At 31.6% G+C, this 24,889-nt stretch overlaps 2 protein-coding genes across 2 annotated transcripts; one reads left to right on the plus strand and one right to left on the minus strand.

Annotated features, from left to right (window-relative positions):
* The first annotated feature begins 3,257 nt into the window (after positions 1 to 3,257).
* On the plus strand, positions 3,258 to 6,358 carry LOC112716243 (uncharacterized). Its single transcript, XM_025768111.3, has 5 exons — positions 3,258 to 3,632; positions 3,732 to 3,802; positions 4,912 to 5,015; positions 5,734 to 5,791; positions 5,868 to 6,358. The coding sequence occupies exons 1-5, from the start codon at positions 3,537 to 3,539 to the stop codon at positions 5,974 to 5,976; spliced, it is 438 nt and encodes a 145-aa protein (XP_025623896.1). The 5' UTR covers positions 3,258 to 3,536; the 3' UTR covers positions 5,977 to 6,358.
* A 608-nt stretch (positions 6,359 to 6,966) lies between these two features.
* Positions 6,967 to 12,568, minus strand: LOC112716244 (protein ENHANCER OF LHP1 1). The gene is made up of 12 exons (XM_025768112.3): positions 11,530 to 12,568; positions 10,188 to 11,299; positions 9,880 to 10,056; positions 9,594 to 9,707; positions 9,303 to 9,407; positions 8,852 to 8,986; positions 8,691 to 8,746; positions 8,499 to 8,598; positions 8,209 to 8,325; positions 7,972 to 8,098; positions 7,733 to 7,863; positions 6,967 to 7,638 (listed from the first exon to the last, which is right to left on the minus strand). The coding sequence occupies exons 1-12, from the start codon at positions 11,807 to 11,809 to the stop codon at positions 7,231 to 7,233; spliced, it is 2,862 nt and encodes a 953-aa protein (XP_025623897.1). The 5' UTR covers positions 11,810 to 12,568; the 3' UTR covers positions 6,967 to 7,230.
* Positions 12,569 to 24,889: the final 12,321 nt, after the last annotated feature.

Consider the following 24,889-nt stretch of genomic DNA (forward strand, 5'->3'; position numbering starts at 1 on the left):
ATTGTGACGGCAGAGAAGGTTGGAGGGTAGAAATAGAGGAGAAGAGAATGGAATTAAATTGTTAGGGTTAAAGATTGGGTGTAGAGATAAAAGAAGATAAAAAGTTAGGGGTATTTACGGAATTATGAACAAAAATTTAATAATTGGTTATTTGTGTCGAACAAAACTTATCTTATATGGGTATAACTTTAGTTTCAACTTTTCATGGTCAATTTTGTCAGTGTCCAAATCTTTCATGGTCAGAAATGGTTATTTACTCTAAATTGTAAGAATTAGTAAAGTCTATAACTACAAAATGCAAGAAAGCAATAATAACAACTCAATTAAACAACAATCAAACATAAAACATCAAATTGCATTAAATGAAAATGAGAATTTAACAATTGTTCATAAAATAAAAATAGCAAAAATAACTAACAAGAAAAACTAAGTGAACTAAGATAATAGAGCAAGAAAACATAAAGAAAAATAAACTAAAACAATATCAAGATCTAAAACTAGAGAGAAATTAAACTAATAACTCTAAAAATCCCAGAATTCTAGAGAGAACTTGGAGCTCCTCTCTCTAGAATCACCTAAATCATAATAAAAACCTAAACTAAGACTATTTGCTACACTACTTGGTCGGTCCCCCTTAGTTCATGCTTTTGCATTGGGGCGAAATTGGACCTGAAATCACGATCCACGTATTAACTTAAGTGAGTCACGTACTGCGAGTCATGTGTACGCACAAGCCATACGTACGCACGAATTGGAAGAGATGCGTATGCACAAGCCATGCATATGCACAACTTAAAAAATGTTCAATCTTTATTTCTTCATGAATTCTTTACTTTTGCATGTTTTTCCTTCATCCTTTCAAGCCATCATTGTCTTGTAACCCTTGAATCATTCAAACAAACATATCAAAGTATCGAATGGGATAAAAGTGAATTAAATTTGACAATTTAAAGCATAAAAATCACATTTTTAACAATTAAACATAATTATAGAGAAATTCACAAAAGTTGATAAAATTCACTCTTTTCAAGCCAAAAATAATCGTAAAATATGAATTTATCATCATCGAAACTTACGCACCTCCCTATGGGATTAAAATGAGATTTTTATATGTTATTCGACAATCATCATGATAAACAACAATAAATTTATTTGAGACATCAAGACGTGGCTTACAAATATCTAAGATTATATCGTAATGCAACCCGTAGACTCCAAGAATATCCATTTGCAGATTGTTTACAATGCACATGATACCTTACTCAATCAGACTCCATAAACCTATACTCGGCACTCCTCCAAATGTTATAATTCTTCACATTTAACATAACGGCCTCTCTGCTCTTGAATCTATGACCAATGCGAAACTCCACACCGTCATCTGTGTTGTAATCATCTCTCCCATATTGAAAAACAAAGTTTTCCCATGCATCACATCAAAGATTCAGCGTGCGATAATGGCTAGCTATAATTGATAACTCCAGAACTGATTGTGGGACAGGTAGAAGGTATCGAACTGATCCACCTATTGGGGTCTCAGGTACAAATTCCTCCTCATCCTCAGTAGAACTAATTTCATTATTGTCCGCAATGTATTCTCACGTTTATGTTATCCATTAGACTAGCGCAATGCAGAGGGCATGGTGCAAGAGGTGGGTTATCTTGGACAAAATTCAAATGTCCATAACCACTATCTCCTACATCACTAACCTCTGCAGAAAACTCTATCACTTATTGGGACATGATTCTCTCATGGACATCAAATACTAGCCGCACATATTCATTACCATCGAGGCAAAAAATACAAAATCAAAATACTCTATTTTTGATCAGTGCTAACAATCTATACCCAACTCTTCCAACCTCCTTTGTCCTATTATCATCCATGCTTGTCAAGATTAGGCTCTTTAACTTAGACAGAGAATCTCAACGAGGACTATGCAAAAAGATAGGATTATCACACTCAAATACAACCTCATCATTACTTTTTCTTATGTGATAATTAGGATATACATTCATAAAGATATATTCACCAGTAGATATTTTTACTAAATTTATTAAAAGAATGGAGAAGAAGAATTGATATGTTGTGTGAGAAATGCCAACACCTGCAACTCCTTATATAGCTTATTTGAATTTTTCGTCATCTATCTCTTTTACAATGTAAATAATTTAGTTGTGGTCGTATCATGTTTACACTGTGCTCGATTTTTTTACACTGTGAACGAGATACGTTTAACATGTAACGTATCACGGGTGCACCCATCTTACATGTTTGAATTTTGTGTCTTATCTCGTTTACAGTATAATCGTTTATAATGTAAACAAGATATATTCACTATCAAGTTGTTTACACAATAAATGAGATAAATAACAAAACATAAAAAAATAAATTATGGCTAAATTACCTATATTCGTAAATAAAATATTTAAAATAATTATTTAAAAAATTTAAATTTAATTCCTTTTAACTACATATATTTTCTTACATGGTAAAACGTAATTGATAGCACATGTAAAATTATTGGGTAAACCACAAAAAATGCAGCTGAATAATTTTGTCAATAACAAAAATACACTCAAATTTTTTTATCGACAAAAATGCCCTCAAATAATTTAAAAACGCGACAAAAATGCCTAACATTAAATATGTATTCTCACAAAATACTTTAGATATTGAATTTTCATATAGTTTTTGCAAGCATGGTTAAAAAATGAGATATTTTTATGTTTAAAATTTGGTATTTTTTGCTAAGTATATATTTTTTTTGTCAACAACCAATAATACTTTAAAAAAATCACAAAAATATATATACTTAGCAAAAAATCATCAAATTTTGAGAATAATAAAATCTCATTTTTCTAATCATGCTTGCAAAAAATCGCATCAAAATTCAATCTTTAAGGCATTTTTTTAAAAATATATGTTTAATATTAGATATTTTTTGTCGCGTTTATAAAATATTTGAGGGCATTTTTATCGATAGCAAAATTCGGATACATTTTTGTTAACAAAAAAATTATTCGAGTACATTTTTGGAATTTTACCCAAAATTATTTTATACTAATGATGATGTATTGAAATTAAATTCATATATATATATATATTGAATTAATGATATATTAGTTTTTTTACTATTTTATATTTTATTAAAATTGAAAAACAATAAAAATAAATCATGTTAATTTTTAAAACAAATATTAATATTTATGGCAACAAGTTCACTTTATAGTACTAAAAATGATAACACTCTTATATGAGAAAAATAGCAAGTGAATCCTATGTTAGACTAATAGACTTTATTCGACCATAGAGAGCAGACATATATATACTGCTACTAATAATTTGTATGGAATTTCAACATTATTTTGAATAAAGTGGGAACTCAATAATTGAAAGATCAGGTCTTATTTTATTGGGTCAAACACTCAACACAAAGGGGGAGAAGCTTGCAAATTATCCAAAGCGAAAATAAGGAACAAAATTAATTAACCCCCCAAAAAAAAGAATAGAAGCAGCAGAAGGAGGAGGAGGAATGGCAAGCGTAGCTTCAGCTTCCCCAGGTAGACGCACGCCTCCTTCCGCCGCCGATTCCGGTAACTCCAACCCTCACTCTCCGAAGAGCAACCAGGTCAGTCTCCGCTTCTTTTTTACGCATGTGCCATGCACGTGCCTCTTCCATATTATTTTTTCCACAAGTATCTGAGGGTTTTGGGTTGGTGAATTGAAGGTGGAATCTGCCACAAACAATGGGGTTTCTCATACTGAAGAGAAAAAACTTGACTTGCCTGATGAACTTGAGTATGTTCTTTTTTTAACCCACTACTCTTGAATTGCTTTGTAAATAGTTTATTCATTTTTTGGGGGGGCGGGGGGGATTCTTGAATTTTGTATCTCTTGGAGTGTGAATTTTCTTTTAAAAGAAAAATAAAAAAAATGTTATAAAGCTGTTGGAATGTCCAACGAGCTTCTTGTAGTATAGTGACTGTGTGTGTTTATCATCATTGACAATATTAAATATTGAAGTTTGCTGTTATTCTTTGCATTTGTTTGCATGTAATTCTTTGAGGTAGATGATGTGCATGCCTCGCCTCAAATCAAAGATAGTATGCTCCCCAACCTAATAAATAAGAGAATTAATGGATGGATGGATGGATCTGTGTCTCTTTAACACAAGGGAAACAGGACTTATAATGATGAGAACTATGTTCCCGGCTTCTTGCCTTAAGCTTAGGGCTGATAGGTTGGTGGGAAAGTGGATTCTCCAATATGCTTGAGGAAGATCTTTCCTAGCACAATGGGACCGACCGAGCTTGAGGTTGCCATGGCCTGTGTTTGAAGTTGTTCTGGTCCAAGGAGCTATTGTGCTAAATAATTAAGTTCACCTCAAGGATGAAATATAGAGCATGAGTATGTTGACTTTTAGTTATTTTATGCGGTGACGTCGACTTTTTGGAAATACCTAGCTAGCTATGCACAACACTAGAAAACATTGCTGGGCTAAATTTCACATGGTTTATCTTGGAAGATAGAGGGTGAGCCTTAGTGCGACAGGTTAGGTTGTTGCCTTGGGTTGTGGGTTATAGCTTTATATCCTAGAGACAATCTCTCATAGTTGTAGGGATAAGATTGCATACATCTATCCAGTTACAGAGCTAGTACTTTGCCCGATCTCTAAGATTACAAAAACTCCTTCCGTATGAAGTTATCTAAAAGAGATCAATTTTGCCACTGTGCTACTTATATTGTCAGAGATGATTCTGCATCACCCTTTATTTGTTTGGGGCATAGAACGCCCTGAAAATATGTGCCTTAAATTTTAGAAGTCATAGAGCTTTGAAAGGCCCTCTTTTGTTTATTGCAAGATCTTTGTTCAGATGAAGATAATGTGCTCTATTCCTCATTTTCAGTCATTTGGACAGCACAGAGTGCATTGAAAGGTTCAGAAAATATGATGCCGAATACACTCGTCGTTTGATGGCAAAGTATTTCTCTGGGAAAACAGTATTTGGAGGTATCACTCTCTTTACATGCAACATGAGATACTTGCTTTCCCTTCTAGATTACTGACTACCATGACAGATTCATAATATTTAACCATTCAGAATCCATTGTGCATTTGTGCTGCTGACTATTTTGAAGCAGTTCATATAATTTCTATTGTTTGAAGTTGTGGTTTTATTTTACGATCACTTCATAAGTAACCTGTACTTGAATATGATCCAGCAGTGCATAATCTCAACTTCGTCTGTATATATGCTTATTCATAATTACCTGTAGTTAAGTAGAGAATTTGTCTTGAAAAAAAAAACGAAAGAAAGAAACTTAAGAGAGTTTTTGTTTTTGTCTATAATGTTGTGATGAATATAAAGTAGTGAAGTAAAAAAAGAAATTACAAGTATTATTGATGTCTTATTATACTAACTAGATGAAACACTGTAGTATTGTATGAAAACAGCAGCATGTTGTAATGTTGTACAGGAATCAAAATATCTTATCGTTCCTTAATTCATATTTGAACTGATCATCTATACAAGGTCCAACCAAGTTTATGTTATCGTATGATCATTTTCATCTGAAGGTAGGGTAAAAGCAAAAACAGGACAAGACTTCGTGCTTCATTTCTAGTCAAATTTGCTTCATAAGGCTTTTATTATTTTATATGCTGAAATATAAGCCATAACTTGCGCAATAATCCAGTTTCAGGTGATAGTAAATATATTTGTTTGCAGGGAACAACATATTTGATGAGCAAATAACAATAGGGGATGAAGTTATAAAGTCAAGCAGGTAAAAGCATGTGCTATGCACCAGAACATGTTCAATGTTCAAGAAATTGATCTTTGCTAATGAAATGCTTGTTTAGGTTGCCTTGTTTCCGGTCATATACGGATCCTGTTGTAGGTGTTGAAGAGCAAAGCAGCAACGGATCTACTACCATCCCAAATGGGAAGCACTTGCCGAAGAAGAATTGAATTTCGATGCAGAAGCATGACAAGGAATATGCTGTCACAGTGAACACCATGCAAATCAAGGCATCGTGAAAAGGAAAATTATGGATCTTGTGACCCTGAAAAGATGGTTATGGCCTCAAAACCATCAATTTCCATGCCCATAACAAGGTTTCTGGGCCATGGTTTTTGTGGTTATAATTATGTGTAAAGGGCTACTACCATTCATATGATTCAATATACTAATCAAAGTAAATAAGCCCTTTTTTCTTTTTCTTTTTTCAATGTTGCATTTTTTATTCAATATTAATTTGTCTTTGTTATGTTTATTATTATATGATGTTCCTATCTCAGTTAAAAGAAAAAGATAAGTCAGTTCCTAACATAAGGAGCCTTATTGTCTGAAGACTCAGTTGACTTTCTAAAATGTGCTATTCTGACTTTCTGGCCACTTATTATGGGTATGAGTTTGAAGCTAAAGTTTGAAGGTGTATTTTGTTTTATGAAAGAAGTATACTGATTAATTACTCAAATAGTTCGGTTAGATAATTGTCTCAGTTTAATTCAATAAGTTTAGGAAATTGGCAAGACACAATATTTTGTCCTAATAGAGATAAAGAATTAGGATTTAGGATTAGTTTGTGCTTAACTAGTTTTTAATTTAATTAGCATCTTTACCTATAACTAGTTTAGCCAGTTTCATCTTAAATTAGCAATTAAATGTCTATATATAGTGTATATGTAGTGTGATATTGGTTTGTCAATGTCTGAAACTTTCAGATCTCATAAAAACATCAACTTGACAAGAGGCTATCTCAATAAAAGAGATCTCTCTTATCAAGAATTGGAATTTGGAAGGAGTTACATCTGTCTAGTAGTTCCTAAACAAAATGGTAATCTTTCAAATCACAACATTGAGCATGGAAAGAAAAACCTTGTGGCCAGCACTGACCTAAAATGGAGCTTTATCCTTCGATGATTATTAGTTTTGACGGTGAATACTGAACACCCTAGTTTCAAAAAAAGAAAAAGAGGATATAAATGCTTTCAACTTGAAAATGTAACTATATTCCAGGTGCTGAACGAGGCTATGCATGCAATCTAAGAGTCCTAAAGAATTATGAATTCAAACAATAATTACACTAAGATTTCTGCGTAATGTACACAGGATTTTGAATCTTCTCTGCCACTTTATGCTTTTGTAATAACTTTGTCAACCATAAACTACCTGAACCCTCTTCATTGTTTATCATTCATTAAAGTAAAAGATGAATTTCTCTACTTAACAGAAGACTTCAAAAATGGATTAGAAGGCCGAGTTGGTTTCACCAAACTGGCCTCTGACTTGTTATTTGACTGCCTTATAGATTGGTCATGTGAATGAGAACGAGAAGGAGCATCCACTTTCACTGCTTTGTTACTTGTTTCATCTTCTACATGCTTCGCCTTCACAGTTTCCTTTAACATTGCGTTTTCACGTGTATTTGCTACTTGTGTTTTGTCTGTCTTGGTGAATGATGGAGCGGATAATCCTGGTGGTGATAATGACATAGTTACTGTTTTGGAGGCTTCAGTTTGAATTGGCATCTTGCTTCTGCTAAAGGAAGCATCAGCTGTGACGGGCGCAACATGGTTTTCAAAGGGTTTTGTTTCTGTAGTGTTCTTCATCTCATTGAGTAGCCTTTCCTGTTTAAAAAATGCAGGAACCACAGCGTAAAGATGACATAGTATATTGATTGTCCTTTTCCACTGTATGTTGTTAGAGTACAGGAAGGCTTACCTCCAATATGCTGCTGAACCTCTCAGCCAAGTTTGGAAGCTTGAGAGCAGTGACAAGTTTTATTGCGCCATTCATTGATTTTTCCAGTGTCAAAAGCTTTACAAGTTCAGTCGCACGCACAAGTTTATCACCTGAAACATCCAAATACATGAGATGACTACTTTTTCAATTTTACTGTTCAGGTTTGAGAGAGACAGCCACGGATATGGCAACACAAGCATGATGTTACAAGAACTCACCGTAACAGCAGGATGCTATAAGCCTAAGGATACATCTATCTTGTGCTGCTTCATAATTGAAGGCTTCATCATCAAGTGAATTAGTATCCAAGCCAGCACTAGCCATTTCTTCTATTCTTTTCTGAATCTGCAGGTTACATATTTACTATTTCAGCTACTGAAAAGCACTGATAAAGAAACAAATACAAAAGGCTAAGAATAATGACCATTAAAATTGAAAAGGGTATAAGTACAAACCTCAAACAGATGCATGTTGTTCAATATGAACTCATTTTCAAGGGCTTCAGATCCCAAATCAGAGGAAGCAAGAGGAAATGAAAGATTTAGTACATTGAAGATTGGCTTTGGCAACACCTGAAAAGCAGGTCAAAATCCAATGGCCATTTAGTCATTTACACAAAAAAAAAGTGGAGATATTCTTGTGTAGACACAAACATTTTTGTAGAGTATCTACGAATAAATTCTTAGGATTGCGCTCATACAAGATTTACTCAGACACAGAATACATCAAGCTACCATACTCATACCTGTGGGAAGGTTTCAGGCTTTTTGCATGTTACGCAATATAACTTGCTTGTATTCAACCCCACAACCCAATAGTTTTCATCAATCTTCTCCTTAGCAGCACTGCATTGAAATATTTACAAGATTAATCACCAAATGTCATGCATAAAAACATATTAAACATGTATATGTAATTAATAAAACAAATATTGAACCTGAAGAGCGGGAGCCAGCTACCACCAAATTGGCTTGTGTATAATCTTAGCACACCCTACATCAGAAACTTAACAAATCAGAGCTATTATAACAAGATGCTTTCATAAGCAAAGAGAAACAGTCTCAAATATTACCATTTGTTTCTAACGAAAACCAGTACCTTGGAATCATAGGAACTCAATTGACCTTCTTCACTAAACCCAAACCAACTTAGAGAAGAACCAGGAGTTATTGGCAATCGACCCCGAAGAAGCTGGGTCCCCTGAAGTAGATTAAATACTCTTAATTCTAGCACCTGCATGTTTCAAAATATATATTATTTTGTTGTAAAGAGTTAGTTAAGTTTTTATGTTCTATGCTCTGCCACCAAGACAGTCTCTTAAAATACTGAATAGATAAAGCATAATGAAGAGCTATGGGCAACGATATCAAACTTGAGAATTCACCTAAACTTGTGGAGCTCAGGCAAACTTGTAAACTCAATTCGGGGACCTGAACTGGTAAGCGCATTGGATTTTACAAGCTAATTGACAGTTTGATAACCTTGGTAACAGTATACTATAATAAATTTAAGCAACACTTTACAGAACAACCATGAAGAATAAACCAACCTGATCATTGGAGGGAAGGCAAGCAGAGGCATGGGTAACAACTGCAAGCTTATCCCTGAAACCTGATGCAGTAACCACTGGCCCATCTATTGAAATAACATGCCTCTGCAGTGAAAACGTTTCAAAACTAAGCAAATGCTGGAGCGTAACTACCAACAACTATGATTTCTTTGTTATTTGTCTACCCTTTTAAATCCATAATTCCTTTTACATTGAGTGCGTATCATGCCTCCAGTCTTCAGTTACTGAACATGAAAAAGAATTTAAATTATCTAGGAATGTGTGACAAACCTGCAAACCACCCTCAGTAAAGATGCGAAGATAGTTAAAACTAGTTACTGCAGCCACCCAAGCATCACCAAGTGCAACCACCTTCACTTCTTCCCCTTCAAAGCGCATGGACCACTGTGCAATTTATATTATTTAAAACAAAGTGAGCATATAGTAGACTTTCATATCATACAGAATTTTAACACAAACACACTATTAGAGTTGAGAGATGTTTTATCACACATCTTGTAAATCAAATATCTTCTGTAAACTTGCTGATTTTAACTAATTATGCCTATAATCTAACCTCACTATTATTTGCCCAGCTACTAAATGGGCGATACATGAGAGTACTCATGTTGTTCTCCCCCTTGCAAGGATTTGCAAAGACGCTTCCACTCTCATTCAAAGCAGCCATGGTAAATCCAAAATGATCAGTCATTGATGGAATTCGTGGAGCACTTCCAGTATCATGAAAATCAATCTGTAACAAGATTACAACTTATTAAAATATGCTTGAAGAAATGATCAACACAAAGAATGCACATGGAGATTGTGGGAATTTAGGCTGAAACTTTGAGCTTAAATTATAAGTCTGTAGTTCAAGTGCATTACCTCAATATGGGAGTATCCATCATGTTCAACAGTGGTTACGCTTCCAAGCATGTTGTAGCACAAGAAGCGCCTCTTTCCCGGCTGCACAGGAGTGGATCCCGGTTGAAATGCCTCCTGCATCTTTGATTTAGATGTAGCAACTGTGCTTCTATAACCCACATTCACATCATCCAATTTTTCCTTTTGAGAGCGGTTTCGTTTCTTATGAGATTCAACCTTGGGAAACAAATCAATCTCATCACCACCAATACCATCAATATCCAAATTCTCCTCACTCAGTGACTGTTTTCGCAATCTTTTCCTGCTAGGTGGCTCAGACTCGTCATTACTATTTTCACCAAGATCACTCAAGCTTCCGCCTGCACTATTTACTTCTTCATCATCCTCTTCAAAGAAAAGAAGCCCGTTACTTTTCTTGTTCTCAGGTATATCTTCAGTGGGAGACTTCATAGATGAAGGGATAACAGATTCCCAGATACCATACTTCCCCATAACATCAATAACAGCCAAGGCATTCCCAATTGGCTTCCAAGCCATGCAACATATCCTCTCATCAAATTTTTGTCTATCAATATCTTGCTTCCTATCAACATCCCATATAAGAACCTGCTTGTCTAAACTAGCTGTAGCCATGTATTTTCCATTGGGCGACCAACCCAAGTAACAAATAGGTTGTGCGTGATCCCCTCTCAAAGAAAACAACTTTTCAGCAGTGTCCCTATCATATATCACCACATCATTTCGCAACCCTGGAACAGCCAACATCTCACCATCAGGGCTCCAGCTGAGAACATTCATAGTCGAAACATCTAAACCGTTATCAGGAGCAATGCTTTTGAGGTTATGAAGGATTCTCCCAGAGTGAAGCTCCCAGAAAATAACGGTTCCAGACGAGTCCAAGGATGCTAAGTACTCGCCATTGGGGTCAAAAGCTAAGCCAGTAACAGAACCTTTGTGGCCTTTGAGGACTCTAGCTATGGTGCCATCAATTGTGTTTATGAGCTTGATTCCTTCGTCGTCACCAGCAGCTGCCAACATGCTCCCAGATTTGTTGAATGCTAAGGAACGAATTGGAAGAGTAAACCTGGTGATATTAGTCTCGAACTCTCCAGCTGAAAATGTATCAATAGGTCAATCCCAATCAAATCTAATTGAAGCCTAGAAATTGTGACAAAATTTTCCCAATGAATTGGAAAAGTAAACAACATACTCAGGAATTGAGGAAACTATACATATAAAGATAAAAACTAAAGAAAAACAGCAATTTATCACTTGAACTTCCCAATAAAGTAAATTATTGCATCAGATCCAACTTCAAGAAGTGAAGATTGATAGAAAATACCGGGAAATTTGTAGAGCTTGACGGAATGATCGATGGATCCGGAAGCGAGGCAAGTGGAATTGGGGCTAAGAGCGAGGGCGGTGACACCGTCACGGTGGTGGCGGAGGGTCCTGAGGGGAGTGGAGGAGGGAAGGAGGGGGTCGTGGAGGGCGACGCAGATGTCGGAGGAGGCAGCGGTGACGAGGTGGCGAGCCTGCTGGTCCCACAGGACGGAGCAGAAGGAAGGGCGGCCGCCCTTGTTGGCGTGAGCCTCCCTTAGCTTCACCGACCGGATCTTCATGGCGACTTCGGGTTATGTTATGACTTTTTAAGTTCTGGGTTTTGTAGAATGGGAATGAAGAGAGTAATAATGAATAAATCTGAAATGGGGGAAGGGCTTTCTTTTCTTGGCGCCAATATGGGGTTTGTGTTTTCAAGAATTGGCGGGACGGATGCAAAATCCAAAATAATTTTACAGCGGGACTAACTTTAATTTCTTGTTTTTGCATATTAGCCCTAGAATTATTCACATGTTTCACATTAACCCTTAAAAATTACTAATTTTACAGTGGATACTAACTTTGTTGAAAATAATGCTTCGGCTACAGGCAAACCAGAATTCTACGCCTTGCATCCTCATTCCTCAGCCTCTCAACACCGCTGATTCAAACTTTCATTGAAGCAAGAACGTATTCATGAATTTGTCTATGGTGGAGAAAGAATTTTGTGGTTCTTCTAAAATTCATTGATAAGATTTTCTTAACTTGTGGTTAGTATTATAGCCAAACAGTATTTATGTGTGTTTACTGTTTATATTATGACCCAAAATAATGAAAATATTTTCTAATAACAAATGGGTCTCTTATAATTAAGGCAAACAAGCATGATTTGTAGCCCTACATTCTTTATTTGTAGTTTATACATTGGCATTCAAAGTCCTAAAAAAAAAGTTTTATGAATTAATATTTTTTTCTTTAATATTTTTTTGAAGTATAACTCTATGAATATTTATATTGCGTTGTTATATTTATTTGTGAGTAATAATGAATAATTTTTTGCCTTGTTATATTTATTTGTATTTTTTTAATTTCACAAAATAAATATAGTAATTATTTTTAATTTTTTTAATTATACAAATATTCTTAGTTTAAATTTAAAGAAATTAGAAAATTCCATAATATATAAAAGTGCACATTTGTTGTTTTATAATTCAAAGAGAAATTCTCAAAAGATGAAAATTTTAACAATTATTTAATACAATCATTTAAATAAAAAAAATCACTACAAAAAATTAAAATTTAAAAAATGTCAAATCTAGAATATAATGAGAAAATAACTTTGTATTATTTTATGTGAAGATAATTTTATTTGATAAGGTGTAATAAATGAGATTAAAATTTGTAGAATTAAAAATATTAAAAATTTAATATTACGAAAAAAATAATAATGCCGTCTATATTTTCTGTAATTTGGTTCTTACACCGAAGTGAATAAGACAAGAGAAAACATTGGAGTTATCATCATTGTAGAGAGGATTGTTCTTGAAAAGGAAGTAGCAATCAGTTCTTTCGGAACAAGAGGACACTACCATGAATGATAATCTCTTCCCATGCATAATAGGAATAAAGTTTGGCCTTATAACTGACCAAGATATAGTTAAATATATTCTTGATTTTATGTGCATTCGCTTTCAATTGTTTGCCTTATAAATGAAATATGTGTAATCTACACTTACTAATCGTCTATTAGATATTAATCAATTTCACATTTACAAGAGAATGCCTCTATTTTGGAAATATAAGAGCGTCCACAGATTAATTATTCTGATTTGGGACTTCCAAACCGAACTCATGAGTGCACCACTTGTGGCTCTAAAGCCATTCGTTCAGTTGAGGATGCATATCCGTACATTTTATACTCTAAAGCTATGAAGCACGTGCATTTTAATCAATAGTATTTTTATTAGTATTTAAATTTTATCAATAATATTTTTCATACCTAATGGCTACTAGTTACGATTCTATCAATAGTATTGCTTATAATAGATTATGTGATGAAACAAGTTTGAAAAATAAAGGCAAGAATTATAAGGTTATGAACAATCTCATCCATATTTGACAAGAGCAAGACGGCTTACAAAGAAATAGTTCTAATGGATGATAAGGTTAGTTAATTATTTTTCATGATTCTTTCAAGTGATGCTATGTCCAGTTTATAAATATTTTTAATAACTTTATAAGTGTTAATATGTTTTATATTTAATTTGTTTTACAGTGTGATAAAATTCATTGTTCAATCAAGAGTTATTTGGCAAAAATGTTTGAGAATGAATTGATCGAAGGGAGGATCTATGTCTTCCCAGATTTTGTGATTGAGGAATCAAGCGGGATTTATCTTCCAAGTTTCAATGCACATGTATGTAGAATAACTTTTAAGGAGTCACGTATAGTAAATACGGTCGATAATTGTAAAATTTCTGACAATCATTTAAAACACAATCACAACAAAGAATTTCCTAACCCACCCATTTAACTACCTCACCTATTTTCATAAATCTACCTAGCAATTTTCCTCTTCTCCTGACCAGATCATGACACTCATCATAATTGGGGTCTAACTGCTACCTGTTACAACGAAGCCCACAAACAACCCTAAACCCAAATAAGTGAACAAACCTAGCGGCCACTCAACGACATAAAGAACAAACCCATCTCGCCGTCACCTTCTCGCCATCGCCGCCCACCTGTTGCGCCGTCACGTGCTCACCATTAGAGTGGATTAATAAAAACAATTAATAAATACATTAGCGTTGATACTCTTAACACCAGATTAAGAAAAAAAACAATGCATGACATGTTACTTTTTATTAATCAAATGATTATATAATTAAAATTAATTTTAACAAAACAACTTAAAATTATAATTTTAATTTTATCACGTGCATAGCACGGGTTATTACACGGGTTATTATACTTGTGTGAAAAGAAACATTATATGAAAATTGATATATCAAATATTTTCTAACAAAATTTTCTTTTTATACAGGTGTATTTTTTGTTAATTAATATTTCATATATTTTTATCCTATATCTATACCTATATATCTATCCAAACTTCTCTCTCTTTTTCTTCCTCTCTTTTAAATATCATGATTCATATTTGATACTATAAATACTAAAATACATGATAGATAGCAACTACACACGTTTTTACCTTGACTTTATTATAAAATAGGTGGTGGTCCATGACTTGCTAACTCTTTTAGTAAGAAGAAAATGATCTTTCAAAAGTTTCTCCTCGCCTTTGTCATTTATTAATTTTTTCATTGCGAAGTAGACTATTAATTCATAGATGATGATGATGCTATATGTTAAACTCTGATGACTACAGGTGCCCTATAGTGTTATATTGGAGAATTTTATTCAATTCTTTGACTGCCCAACTCTTTCATCTCATTAATAAATAAGTACATATAATATCATATACATAATTTTTTTTTCTCAAAAAAATTTTCTACTTTCTATTTGATAATGAAATTATAATTAAAGCTCAAGATAGAACATGCCATCAAAAATGAATGTGTTCTTTAATTTATCTACTTTATAAATTAACTAAATATATACAAAATTCTAAAAAAAATTGTCTTTGATACCAGCTGAAATCAAAATCACCAAGCAACCTTATTTTTTTTCATACTCCTTTCCTTGCATTGACATGTCCATTAGTGAAAAGTGAGAGTTAGTTGATTATTTTTCATGATTCTTTCAAGTAATGCTAGGTTCAGTTTATAAATATTTTTAAAAGTTTTATAAATGCTAATATCTTTTATATTTAATTTGTTTTACAGTGTGATAAAATTCATTACTCAATCAATCAGAGTTATTTGGCAAAGATGTTTGAGAATGAATTGATCGAGGGGAAGGTCTATGTCTTCTCAAATTTTATGATTGAGGAATCAAGCAGGATTTATGTTCCAACTGCACATGTGTGTAGAATAACTTTTAAGAAGGAGTCACGTATAGTAAATACGGTCGATTATCGTAAAATTTCTGACAATCTTTTCAAACACAATCACATCAAAGAACTTTCTAACCCACCCATTTAACTACCTCACCTACATTCATAAATCTACCTAACAATTTATCTCTTCTACTGACCAGATCATGAAACTCATCATAATTGGGGTCTAACTGCTATCTGTTACAACCAAGCCCACAAACAACCGTAAACCGAAATAAGTGAACAAATTTAGCGGCCACTCAACGACATAAAGAATAAACCCGTCGCACCGTCACGTGCTTACCATTAGAGTAGATTAATAAAAATGATTAATAACTACATTAGAGTTGATACACTTAGCACTAGATTAAGAAAAAATAAACAACGCATGACATGTTGCTTTTTTATTAATCAAATTATTATAATTCAAATTAATTTTAACAAAAAAGTTTAAAATTATAATTTCAATTTTATCACGTGCTTAGCGCGGATTATTACACTAGTATGAAAAGAACCATTATATGAAAATTGGTATATCTAAAATTTTCTAACAAAATAGTATCAATTACAAATTTTCTAACAAAATTTTCTTTATGCACAAATATATTTTTTGTTAATTAATCTTTCGTATATTTTCATCCTATATCTATACCTATATGTCTATCCAAACTTCTCTCTCTTTTTCTTCTCCTCTTTTAAATGTCATGATTCATATTTGATACTATAAATACATGATAGCTAGCAACTATACACTTTTTTACCTTGGCTTTATTATAAAATAAGTGGTGGTCCATGAATTTCTAACTCTCTTAGTAAGAAGAAAATGTTCTTTGAAAATAAAGTTTCTCCTCGTCCTTGTCATTCATTAATTTTTTCATTGAAAAGTAGAATATTAATTCATAGATGATGATGATGCTATATGTTGAACTTTGATGACTGTAGGTGCTCTATAGTGTTATATTGGAGAATTTTATTCTATTCTTTAGCTGCCCAACTCTTTCATCTCATAAATAAATAAGTACATATGATATCATATACATAATTTTTTTTCTTTTTTTTCTCAAAAAAATTCTACTTTCTACTTGATAATGAAATTATAATTAAAGCTCAAGACAGAACATCCCATCAGAAATGAATGTGTTCTTTAATTTATTTATATTATAAACTAACTAAATATTTACAAAATTCTAAAAAAATCGTCTTTAATATCAGATTATATCAAAATCACAAAGCTACCTTTTTTTTTCATACTCCTTGTCTCGCATTGACACGTCCATTAGTGAATAGTGAGAGTTAAACTAACCCAAACGTGTACAAAATTCTACCAACTTTTGTCATGTATTTTTCATTTCAATAACTTTGGTAAATAGACTCAACTATGTGCTACCTCTTTTGCTACACTAGATATTATCAATGCAATAAATTAAAATTACTTATAGCGTGTCATTTTCATAAGAAAAGGTAGTGATTTAAATACACTCTAGTTATTTTTGTGGGTATTAATATTAACATATAGTATCATAGTACTACATAGTTTCATGATCAGATACCAATAAATATAGATGAACAAAAATTTTTTCATCTTGCGGGAACTAAAGTGTAGGATGATTAGAGAAAGATGATAAATGCAACAATTGGCATGAGGACTAAATGAAAAAAGTTGATGAAAACTTTAAGCGAGGGAGGTGAGGAGAGGAGACTCCATTGGAAAAATACTGAACAAACTAAGTGATTGCACTGAAAGAATATTTAAGAGAATAATTGTACCCATCACTTTTATTACTTGATTGTTCATTTGTAAATTTTCATTGCCTTAATGACCATAACCATAACCATAACCATTAATGCTTCACACTTTGCCTTTTAATAGGAAGGTTTGTATGTTGTTGATGCATGTGAATTTCTTTAATTTTGGCAGTAAGGACTGCTTTAGTTGCACTGATTGTATTCATACCAACCAACCCATATGGTGCATTGGTGCATTGGCAATTAAATCCCAATATTTTGTTCATCTATATTTTCTACACTTTGGTTCCTGCACCAAAATAAACGATAGACAAGAGAAGACACAGGAGTTATCATCATTGTAGAGATGACATGTTCTTAAAAAGGAAGCAGCAGTCAGTTCTCCTGAAGCAAGAGGGCACCACCATGGATGATAATCTATTCCCATAAATAACAGAAATAAAGTTAAGTATATTATTGATCTTATCTATATTAACTTTCAATTGTTTGCCTTATAAATGAGACATGCGTAATCTACACTTATTAATTGTCTATTGGATATTAATCAATTTTATCTTTACAGAAAAGTTCCTCTATTTTGGAAATAGAAGTGCGTCCAGAGATTAATTATTCTGATTTGAGACTTCCAAACCTAACTCATAAGTGCACCATTTATGGCTCTAAAGCCATTTTTTCAGTTGAGGATGTATATCCGTACATTTTATACTCTAAAACTAAGAAGAACCGTACATTTTTATCAATAGTATTTTTATTAGTATTTCAATTTTATCAATTTTATCAATAGCATTTTTCATGCCTAGTGGCTACTAGTTACGATTCTATCAATAATATTGCTTACGATAGATTATGTGATGAAAAAGTTTGGAAAAAAAAGGCAAGAATTATAAGGTTATGAAAAGTCTCATCCATATTTGAGAAGAACAAGATGGCTTACATAGAAATGGTCCTAACAGATGATAAGGTTAGTTGATTATTTTTCTTGATTCTTTCAGGTGATGTTAGGTTCAATTTATAAATAATTTTAATAGATTTATAAGTGCTAATATCTTTTATATTTAATTTGTTTTACAGTGTGATAAAATTCATTGTTCAATCAAGAATTATTTGGCAAAGATATTTGAAAAAAAATTGATCGACGGAGGGTCTATGTCTTCTTAGATTTTTGTGATTGAGGAATCAAGCGGGGTTTATCTTCCAACTGTACATGTGTATAAAATAACTTTTAAGAAGGAATCACGTATAGTAAATACGGTCGATGATCGTAAAATTTCTGAAAATCATTTCAAACACAATCACAGCAAAGAACTCCCTAACCCACCCATTTAACTACCTCACCTACTTTCATAAATCTACCTAGCAATCTCCCTCTTCTCCTAACCAGATAATGAAACTCATCAAAATTGAGGTCTAACTGCAACCTGTTACAACCACGCCCACAAACAACCGTAAATCCAAATAAGTGAATAAACTTAGCAACCACTCAACAACATAAAGAACAAATCCGTCACACCGCACGTGCTCACCATTAGAGTAGATTAATAAAAATGATTAATAACTACATTAGAGTTGATACACTTAACACCAGATTAAGAAAAAATAAACAACGTATAACATGTTACTTTTCTATTAATCAAATGATTATAAATCAAATTAATTTTAATAAAACAGCTTAAGATTATAATTTAAATTTTATCATGTGCATAGCACGGGTTATTACACTTGTGTGAAAAGAACCATTATATGAAAATTGGTATATCTAACATTTTCTAACAAAATAGGATCAATTAAAAATTTTCTAACATTTTCTAACAAAATTGTTAATTAATCTTTTATATATTTTCATCCTATATCTATACCTATATATCTATCCAAACTTCTCTCTCTTTTTTTCCTATCTTTTAAATATCATGATTCATATTTGATACTATAAATACATGATAGATAGCAACTACACATTTTTTTACCTTGCCTTTATTATAAAATGGGTAGTGGTACATGACTTGTGAACTCTCTTTCTAAGAAGAAAAGGATCTTTGAAAAGTTTCTCCTCATCCTTGTTATTCATTAATTTTTTCATTGTAAAGTAGACTCTTAATTCATAAATAATGATGATGCTATATGTTGAACTCTAATGACTGCAGGTACCCTATAGTGTTATATTTGAGAATTTTATTCAATTTCATTCGCTGTCCAACTCTTTCAACTCATTGATAAATAACTATATATGATATCATATAGATAAATTTGTTTCTTTTTTTTCCCTAAAAAATGTCTACTTTCTATTTGATAATGAAATTATAATTAAAGCGCAAGACAAAACATTCTATCAGAAATGAATGTGTTCTTTAATTTATCTACATTATAAATTAACTAGATATTTATAAAATTCTAAAAAAAATCATTTTTGATATCAGATGAAATCAAAATCACAAAGCTATCTTATTTTTTTCATACTCCTCTTCTTGTATTGACACGTCCATTAGTGAACAGTGAGAGTTAAACTAATCCCAACTTATACAAAACTCCACCAACTTTTGTCAAGTATTTTTTGTTCCAATGGCTTTGGTAAATAGACTCAATCATTTACTACCTCTTTTGCTACAGTAGATAGTATCAATGCAATAAGTAACAATTACTTGTAACGTGTCATTTTTATAAGAAAAGGTAGTAATTTAAATGCACTCTAGTTATTTTTGAGGGTATTGATATTAACATATAGTATCATAGTACTACATGATTTCATGTTCACACACCAGTAAATATAGATGAACAAAAACCTTTTTTTTCTTCCAAGAACCAAAGTGCAGGATGGTCACGAAAAGATGATAACTACAACAGTTGGCATGAGGACTAAATGGAAGAAGTTAATGGAAGAAGTTAATGGAAACTTTAAGCGAGAGAGGTGAGGTGAGGAGAGGAGACTCCATTAGAAAAATACTGAACAAACTAAGTGATTGCATTGAAGGAATATTTAAGTGAATAATTGTTATTCATCATTTTCATTACTTGATTGTTTCTTCATTTGAAATTTTTCTTGCCTTAATGACCATAACCATAACCGCTAATGCTTCACACTTTGCCCTTTAATAGAAAGGTTTGTATGTTGCTGATGCATGTGAATTTCTTTAATTTTGATAGTAAGGATTGCTTTAGTTGCACTGATTGCATTCATGCCAACCAACCCATATAGTGCATTAGTGCATTTGCAATTAAATCCCAATATTTTGTTCATCTATATTTCATGCACTTTGGTTCCTACACCAAAGTGAACGAAAGACAAGAGAAGACACAAGAGTTATCATCATTGTAGAGAGGGTCTATTCTTTAAAAAGAAGCAGCAGTCAGTTCTCCTGGTGCAAGAGGGCACCACCATGGATGATAATCTATTTTCATGCATAACATGAATAAAATTTGGCCTTCTAACTGACCAAGATAAAGTTAAGTATATTCTTGATCTTATCTACATTAGCTTTCAATTGTTTGCCTTATAAATGAGACATGCGTAATCTACACTTATTAAACGTCTATTGGATATTAATCAAATTCATCTTTACAGGAGAATGCCTCTATTTTGGAAATACAAGTGTGTCCAGAGATTAATTATTCTGATTTGGAATTTTCAAACCTAACTCATGAGTGCACCACTTATGGCTCTAAAGCTATTCGTTCAGTTGAGAATGTATATCTGTACATTTTATACTCTAAAGTTATGAAGCACGTACATTTTTATCAATAGTATTTTTATTAGTATTTCAATTTGATCAATTTTATCAATAATATTTTTCATGCCTAATGGCTACTAGTTACGATTCTATCAATAATATTGCTTACGATAGATTATGTGATGCAAAAGGTTTGAAAAATAAAGGAAAGAATTATAAGGTTATGGAAAGTCCCATCCATATTCTACAAGAGCAGGACGACTTACATAGAAATGGTTCTAATGGATGATAAGGTTAGTTGATTATTTTTCATGATTCTTTCAAGTGATGATAGGTCCAGTTTATAAATATCTTTAATAACTTTATAAGTGCTAATATCTTTTATATTTAATTTATTTTACAGTGCGATAAAATTCATTGTTCAATCAAGAGTTATTTGGCAAAGATGTTTGAGAATGAATTGACTGAAGGGAGAGTTTATGTCTTCTCAGATTTTGTAATTGAGGAATCAAGCAGAATTTATCTTCCAACTGCACATGTGTGTAGAATAACTTTTAAGAAGGAGTCACTTATAGTAAATACGGTCGAGGATCGTAAAATTTCTGACAATCATTTCAAACACAATCACAGCAAAGAACTCTCTAACCCATCCATTTAACTACCTCACCTACTTTCATAAATCTACCTAGCAATTTCTCTCTTCTCCTGACCAGATCATGAAACTCATCATAATTGAGGTCTAACTGCTACCTGTTACAACTAAACTCACAAACAACCGTAAACCCAAATAAGTGAACAAACTTAGTGGCCACTCAATGACATAAAGAACAAACCCATCGCGCTGTCATGTGCTCACTGTTAGAGTAGATTAATAAAAATGATTAATAACTACATTAGAGTTGATATACTTAACACCAGATTAAGAAAAAACAAACAACGCATGACATGTTACTTTTTTATTAATCAAATGATTATAATTAAAATTAATTTTAACAAAACAACTTAAAATTATAATTTCAATTTTATCGTGTGCATAGCACGGGTTATTACACGGGTTATTACACGTGTTATTACACTTGTGTGAAAAGAATCATTATATAAAAAATTGGTGTATTTAACATTTTCTAACAAAATAGGATCAATTAAAAATTTGCTAACATTTTCTAACAAAATTTTCTTTGTGTACAGATATATTTTTGTTAATTAATCTTTCATATATTTTCATCCTATATCTATACCAATATATCTATCCAAATTTCTCTCTCTTTTTCTTCCTCTCTTTTAAATATCATGATTCAAATTTGATACTATAAATACATGATAAATAGCAACTACACATTTTTTTACCTTGACTTTATTATAAAATGGGTGGTGATCCATGACTTGCAAACTCTCTTTGTAAGAAGAAAAGAATCTTTGAAAAGTTTCTCCTCGTCTTTGTCATTCATTAATTTTTGGTGAATTCTATCACGTAGAAGAGAAATTCCTTCTATATGTGTAAAAATTTGTTGTCATTTTTTTAGTAAAATAAGTTTCTAGAGAAAGAGTATAACTAAAGCTATAGTAAACGACAAAAGCTGAGGTTAGTGCAGAATGTGGACCCCACTGCAGTGAATTAATTTCATCTTTATTGAATAATGTAAAATAGATTAGTTATTAATTATGAATGTTAATGATGGGCTGGTTTTTGTTTTTTTTAATGGATTTAAGTTTCTGGGCCAAGCCAAATTTTTTTTCCTGAAATTGGGTCTAAATTGAATTTTTTTATGAAAAACAAAAATAATAAACATAATATCTTATAGATTTGGAGGTTATTTGAATTTTTTTTGTTTGGGTCTTAATTAATTTTTTCTGTGTAGATGTAAGTGTTGATTGATTTTTTTTATGAAAAATGGACACTTTTTTTTGTCATGAAAGATGTATTTTTGTGTTCTTGAAAATATTAGTTTAGTCTTTTCATATATTATTTTTATTCTAATACTGTCAATAATCTTATTCTTAATAATATTTTAGAGTATAATCATTCATTAGTTATGATTTTATTATTAGTTATATGGTTAATTTTTGTAGTAGGATAAATAATTTACGTTATAAAAAAATTATAATAGTGCACAAGAATAAAATACTTTAGCATTTAGAATTTAATTTTGGTTTGTTTAAGGTTTATTTTGATAATATTTTTGGTATGTGATAAAATTTTTGTATTGTAACGATTGTAAATCGATGATAGAATTTAGTGTTTAATTAGAGTTGTTTTCGTAAAACCTTGGTAAAAATTTTGAATATATTTAGTTAATATAGTTGTTGAAATTTCTGAATATAATTTATAATTTTTACTAAAAAATAAAATATGTATGTTTTTTTCATGAGTATTTTACTAAATGACATCATGTTATTTAACAAGTTATATTCATGCTTGACAATAAATAATTTTTTGATGTAAAAATAATCACAAAAAGAATATGTTAAATGGATGCTAATTCAGAATGATCCATGTGTGTGTGTAAATGAGGGTAAATTACATAAACAAACTGAATGCATTCTAAATTTATATGAATGTCCAAATGCAAAGCGGTTATTGCAAATTTTTGTCAAAACTATTCGATCTAAACCCATGAATTTGATTTATCTTGAGTGTGGTTCGATTATTATAGTTTCAATTTATCCCTGCTCCTGTTAAATCGAAGCTATTGACTTCGTTTTACGTAAATTAAATCCAATAGATTCGATTTACATGAGATAGTCTACACTAAAATGTTTTTTCATAGTAAATTGATTCCAATAAATTTGATTTACTAATATACCTACTAATTTGAATCATACGTAACTGAAACATTCATGTAAATTTGAAACTCATTTAGTTTATTTATGTGATTTATCCTTAAAATGAATGTTGTCACTTTTATACATTGAATTAGTTAATATAGAGATTAAGTAGAGTATTATCTATTATTGGATATGATATAATACGATTCTTTCATGATTCATTTAGGTGAATTTTATTACTATTTTTTATTTTTTCTTTTTATATTTAATTCGTTCTAAAATTATGAAATAATAAGTATTGTTATAAAAATGAATCCTTTTAAAAATGTGCCTTATAAAAAATTTTTAAAAAATAATTATGTATTTTGTATTCATAATATTTAAATAAAGTCTAACATATTAATATTTTTCATAAACAAAATCAATTAAGACCCAATTTCAGAAAAAAAATTTTAGCCTAGCCTAGAAACTTAAATCCATTAAAAAAATAAAAATCAGCCCATCATTAACATTCATAATTAATAACTAATCTACTTTACATCATTCAATAAATGTGAAATTAATCCATTGCAGTGGGGTCCACATTCTGCACCAACCTCAGCCTTTGTCTTCCACTATAGCTTTAGTTATACTCTCTCTCTAGACACTTGTTTTACTAGAAAAATGACAACAAATTTCTACACATATAGAAAGAATCTCTCTTCTACGTGATAGAATTCACCTTAATTTTTTCATTGCAAAGTAGACTATTAATTCATAAATGATGATGATGCTATATGTTGAATTCGGATGACTGCAGGTGCCCTATAGTGTTATATTAGAAAATTTTATTCAATTATTTCGCTGCCCAACTCTTTCAACTCATTAATAAATTAGTACATATGAGATCATATAGATAAATTTGTTTATTTTTTTCCTCAAAAAAATTCTACTTTCTTTTTTATAATGAAAATATAATTAAACCTCAAGACAGAACATTCCATCAGAAAAGAATTGTGTTCATTAATTTATCTACGTTATAAACTAACTAAATATTTACAAAATTCTAAAAAAATCGTCTTTGATATCAGATGAAATCAAAATCACAAAGCTACCTTATTTTTTTTCATATTCCTTGTCTCGCATTGACACGTCAATTAGTGAATAGTGAGATTTAAACTAACCCTAACATATACAAAATTCCACTAACTTTTGTCATGTATTTTTCA

The sequence above is a fragment of the Arachis hypogaea genome, chromosome 10 (genome assembly GCF_003086295.3).
Source record: "Arachis hypogaea cultivar Tifrunner chromosome 10, arahy.Tifrunner.gnm2.J5K5, whole genome shotgun sequence".
NCBI lineage: Eukaryota > Viridiplantae > Streptophyta > Magnoliopsida > Fabales > Fabaceae > Arachis > Arachis hypogaea.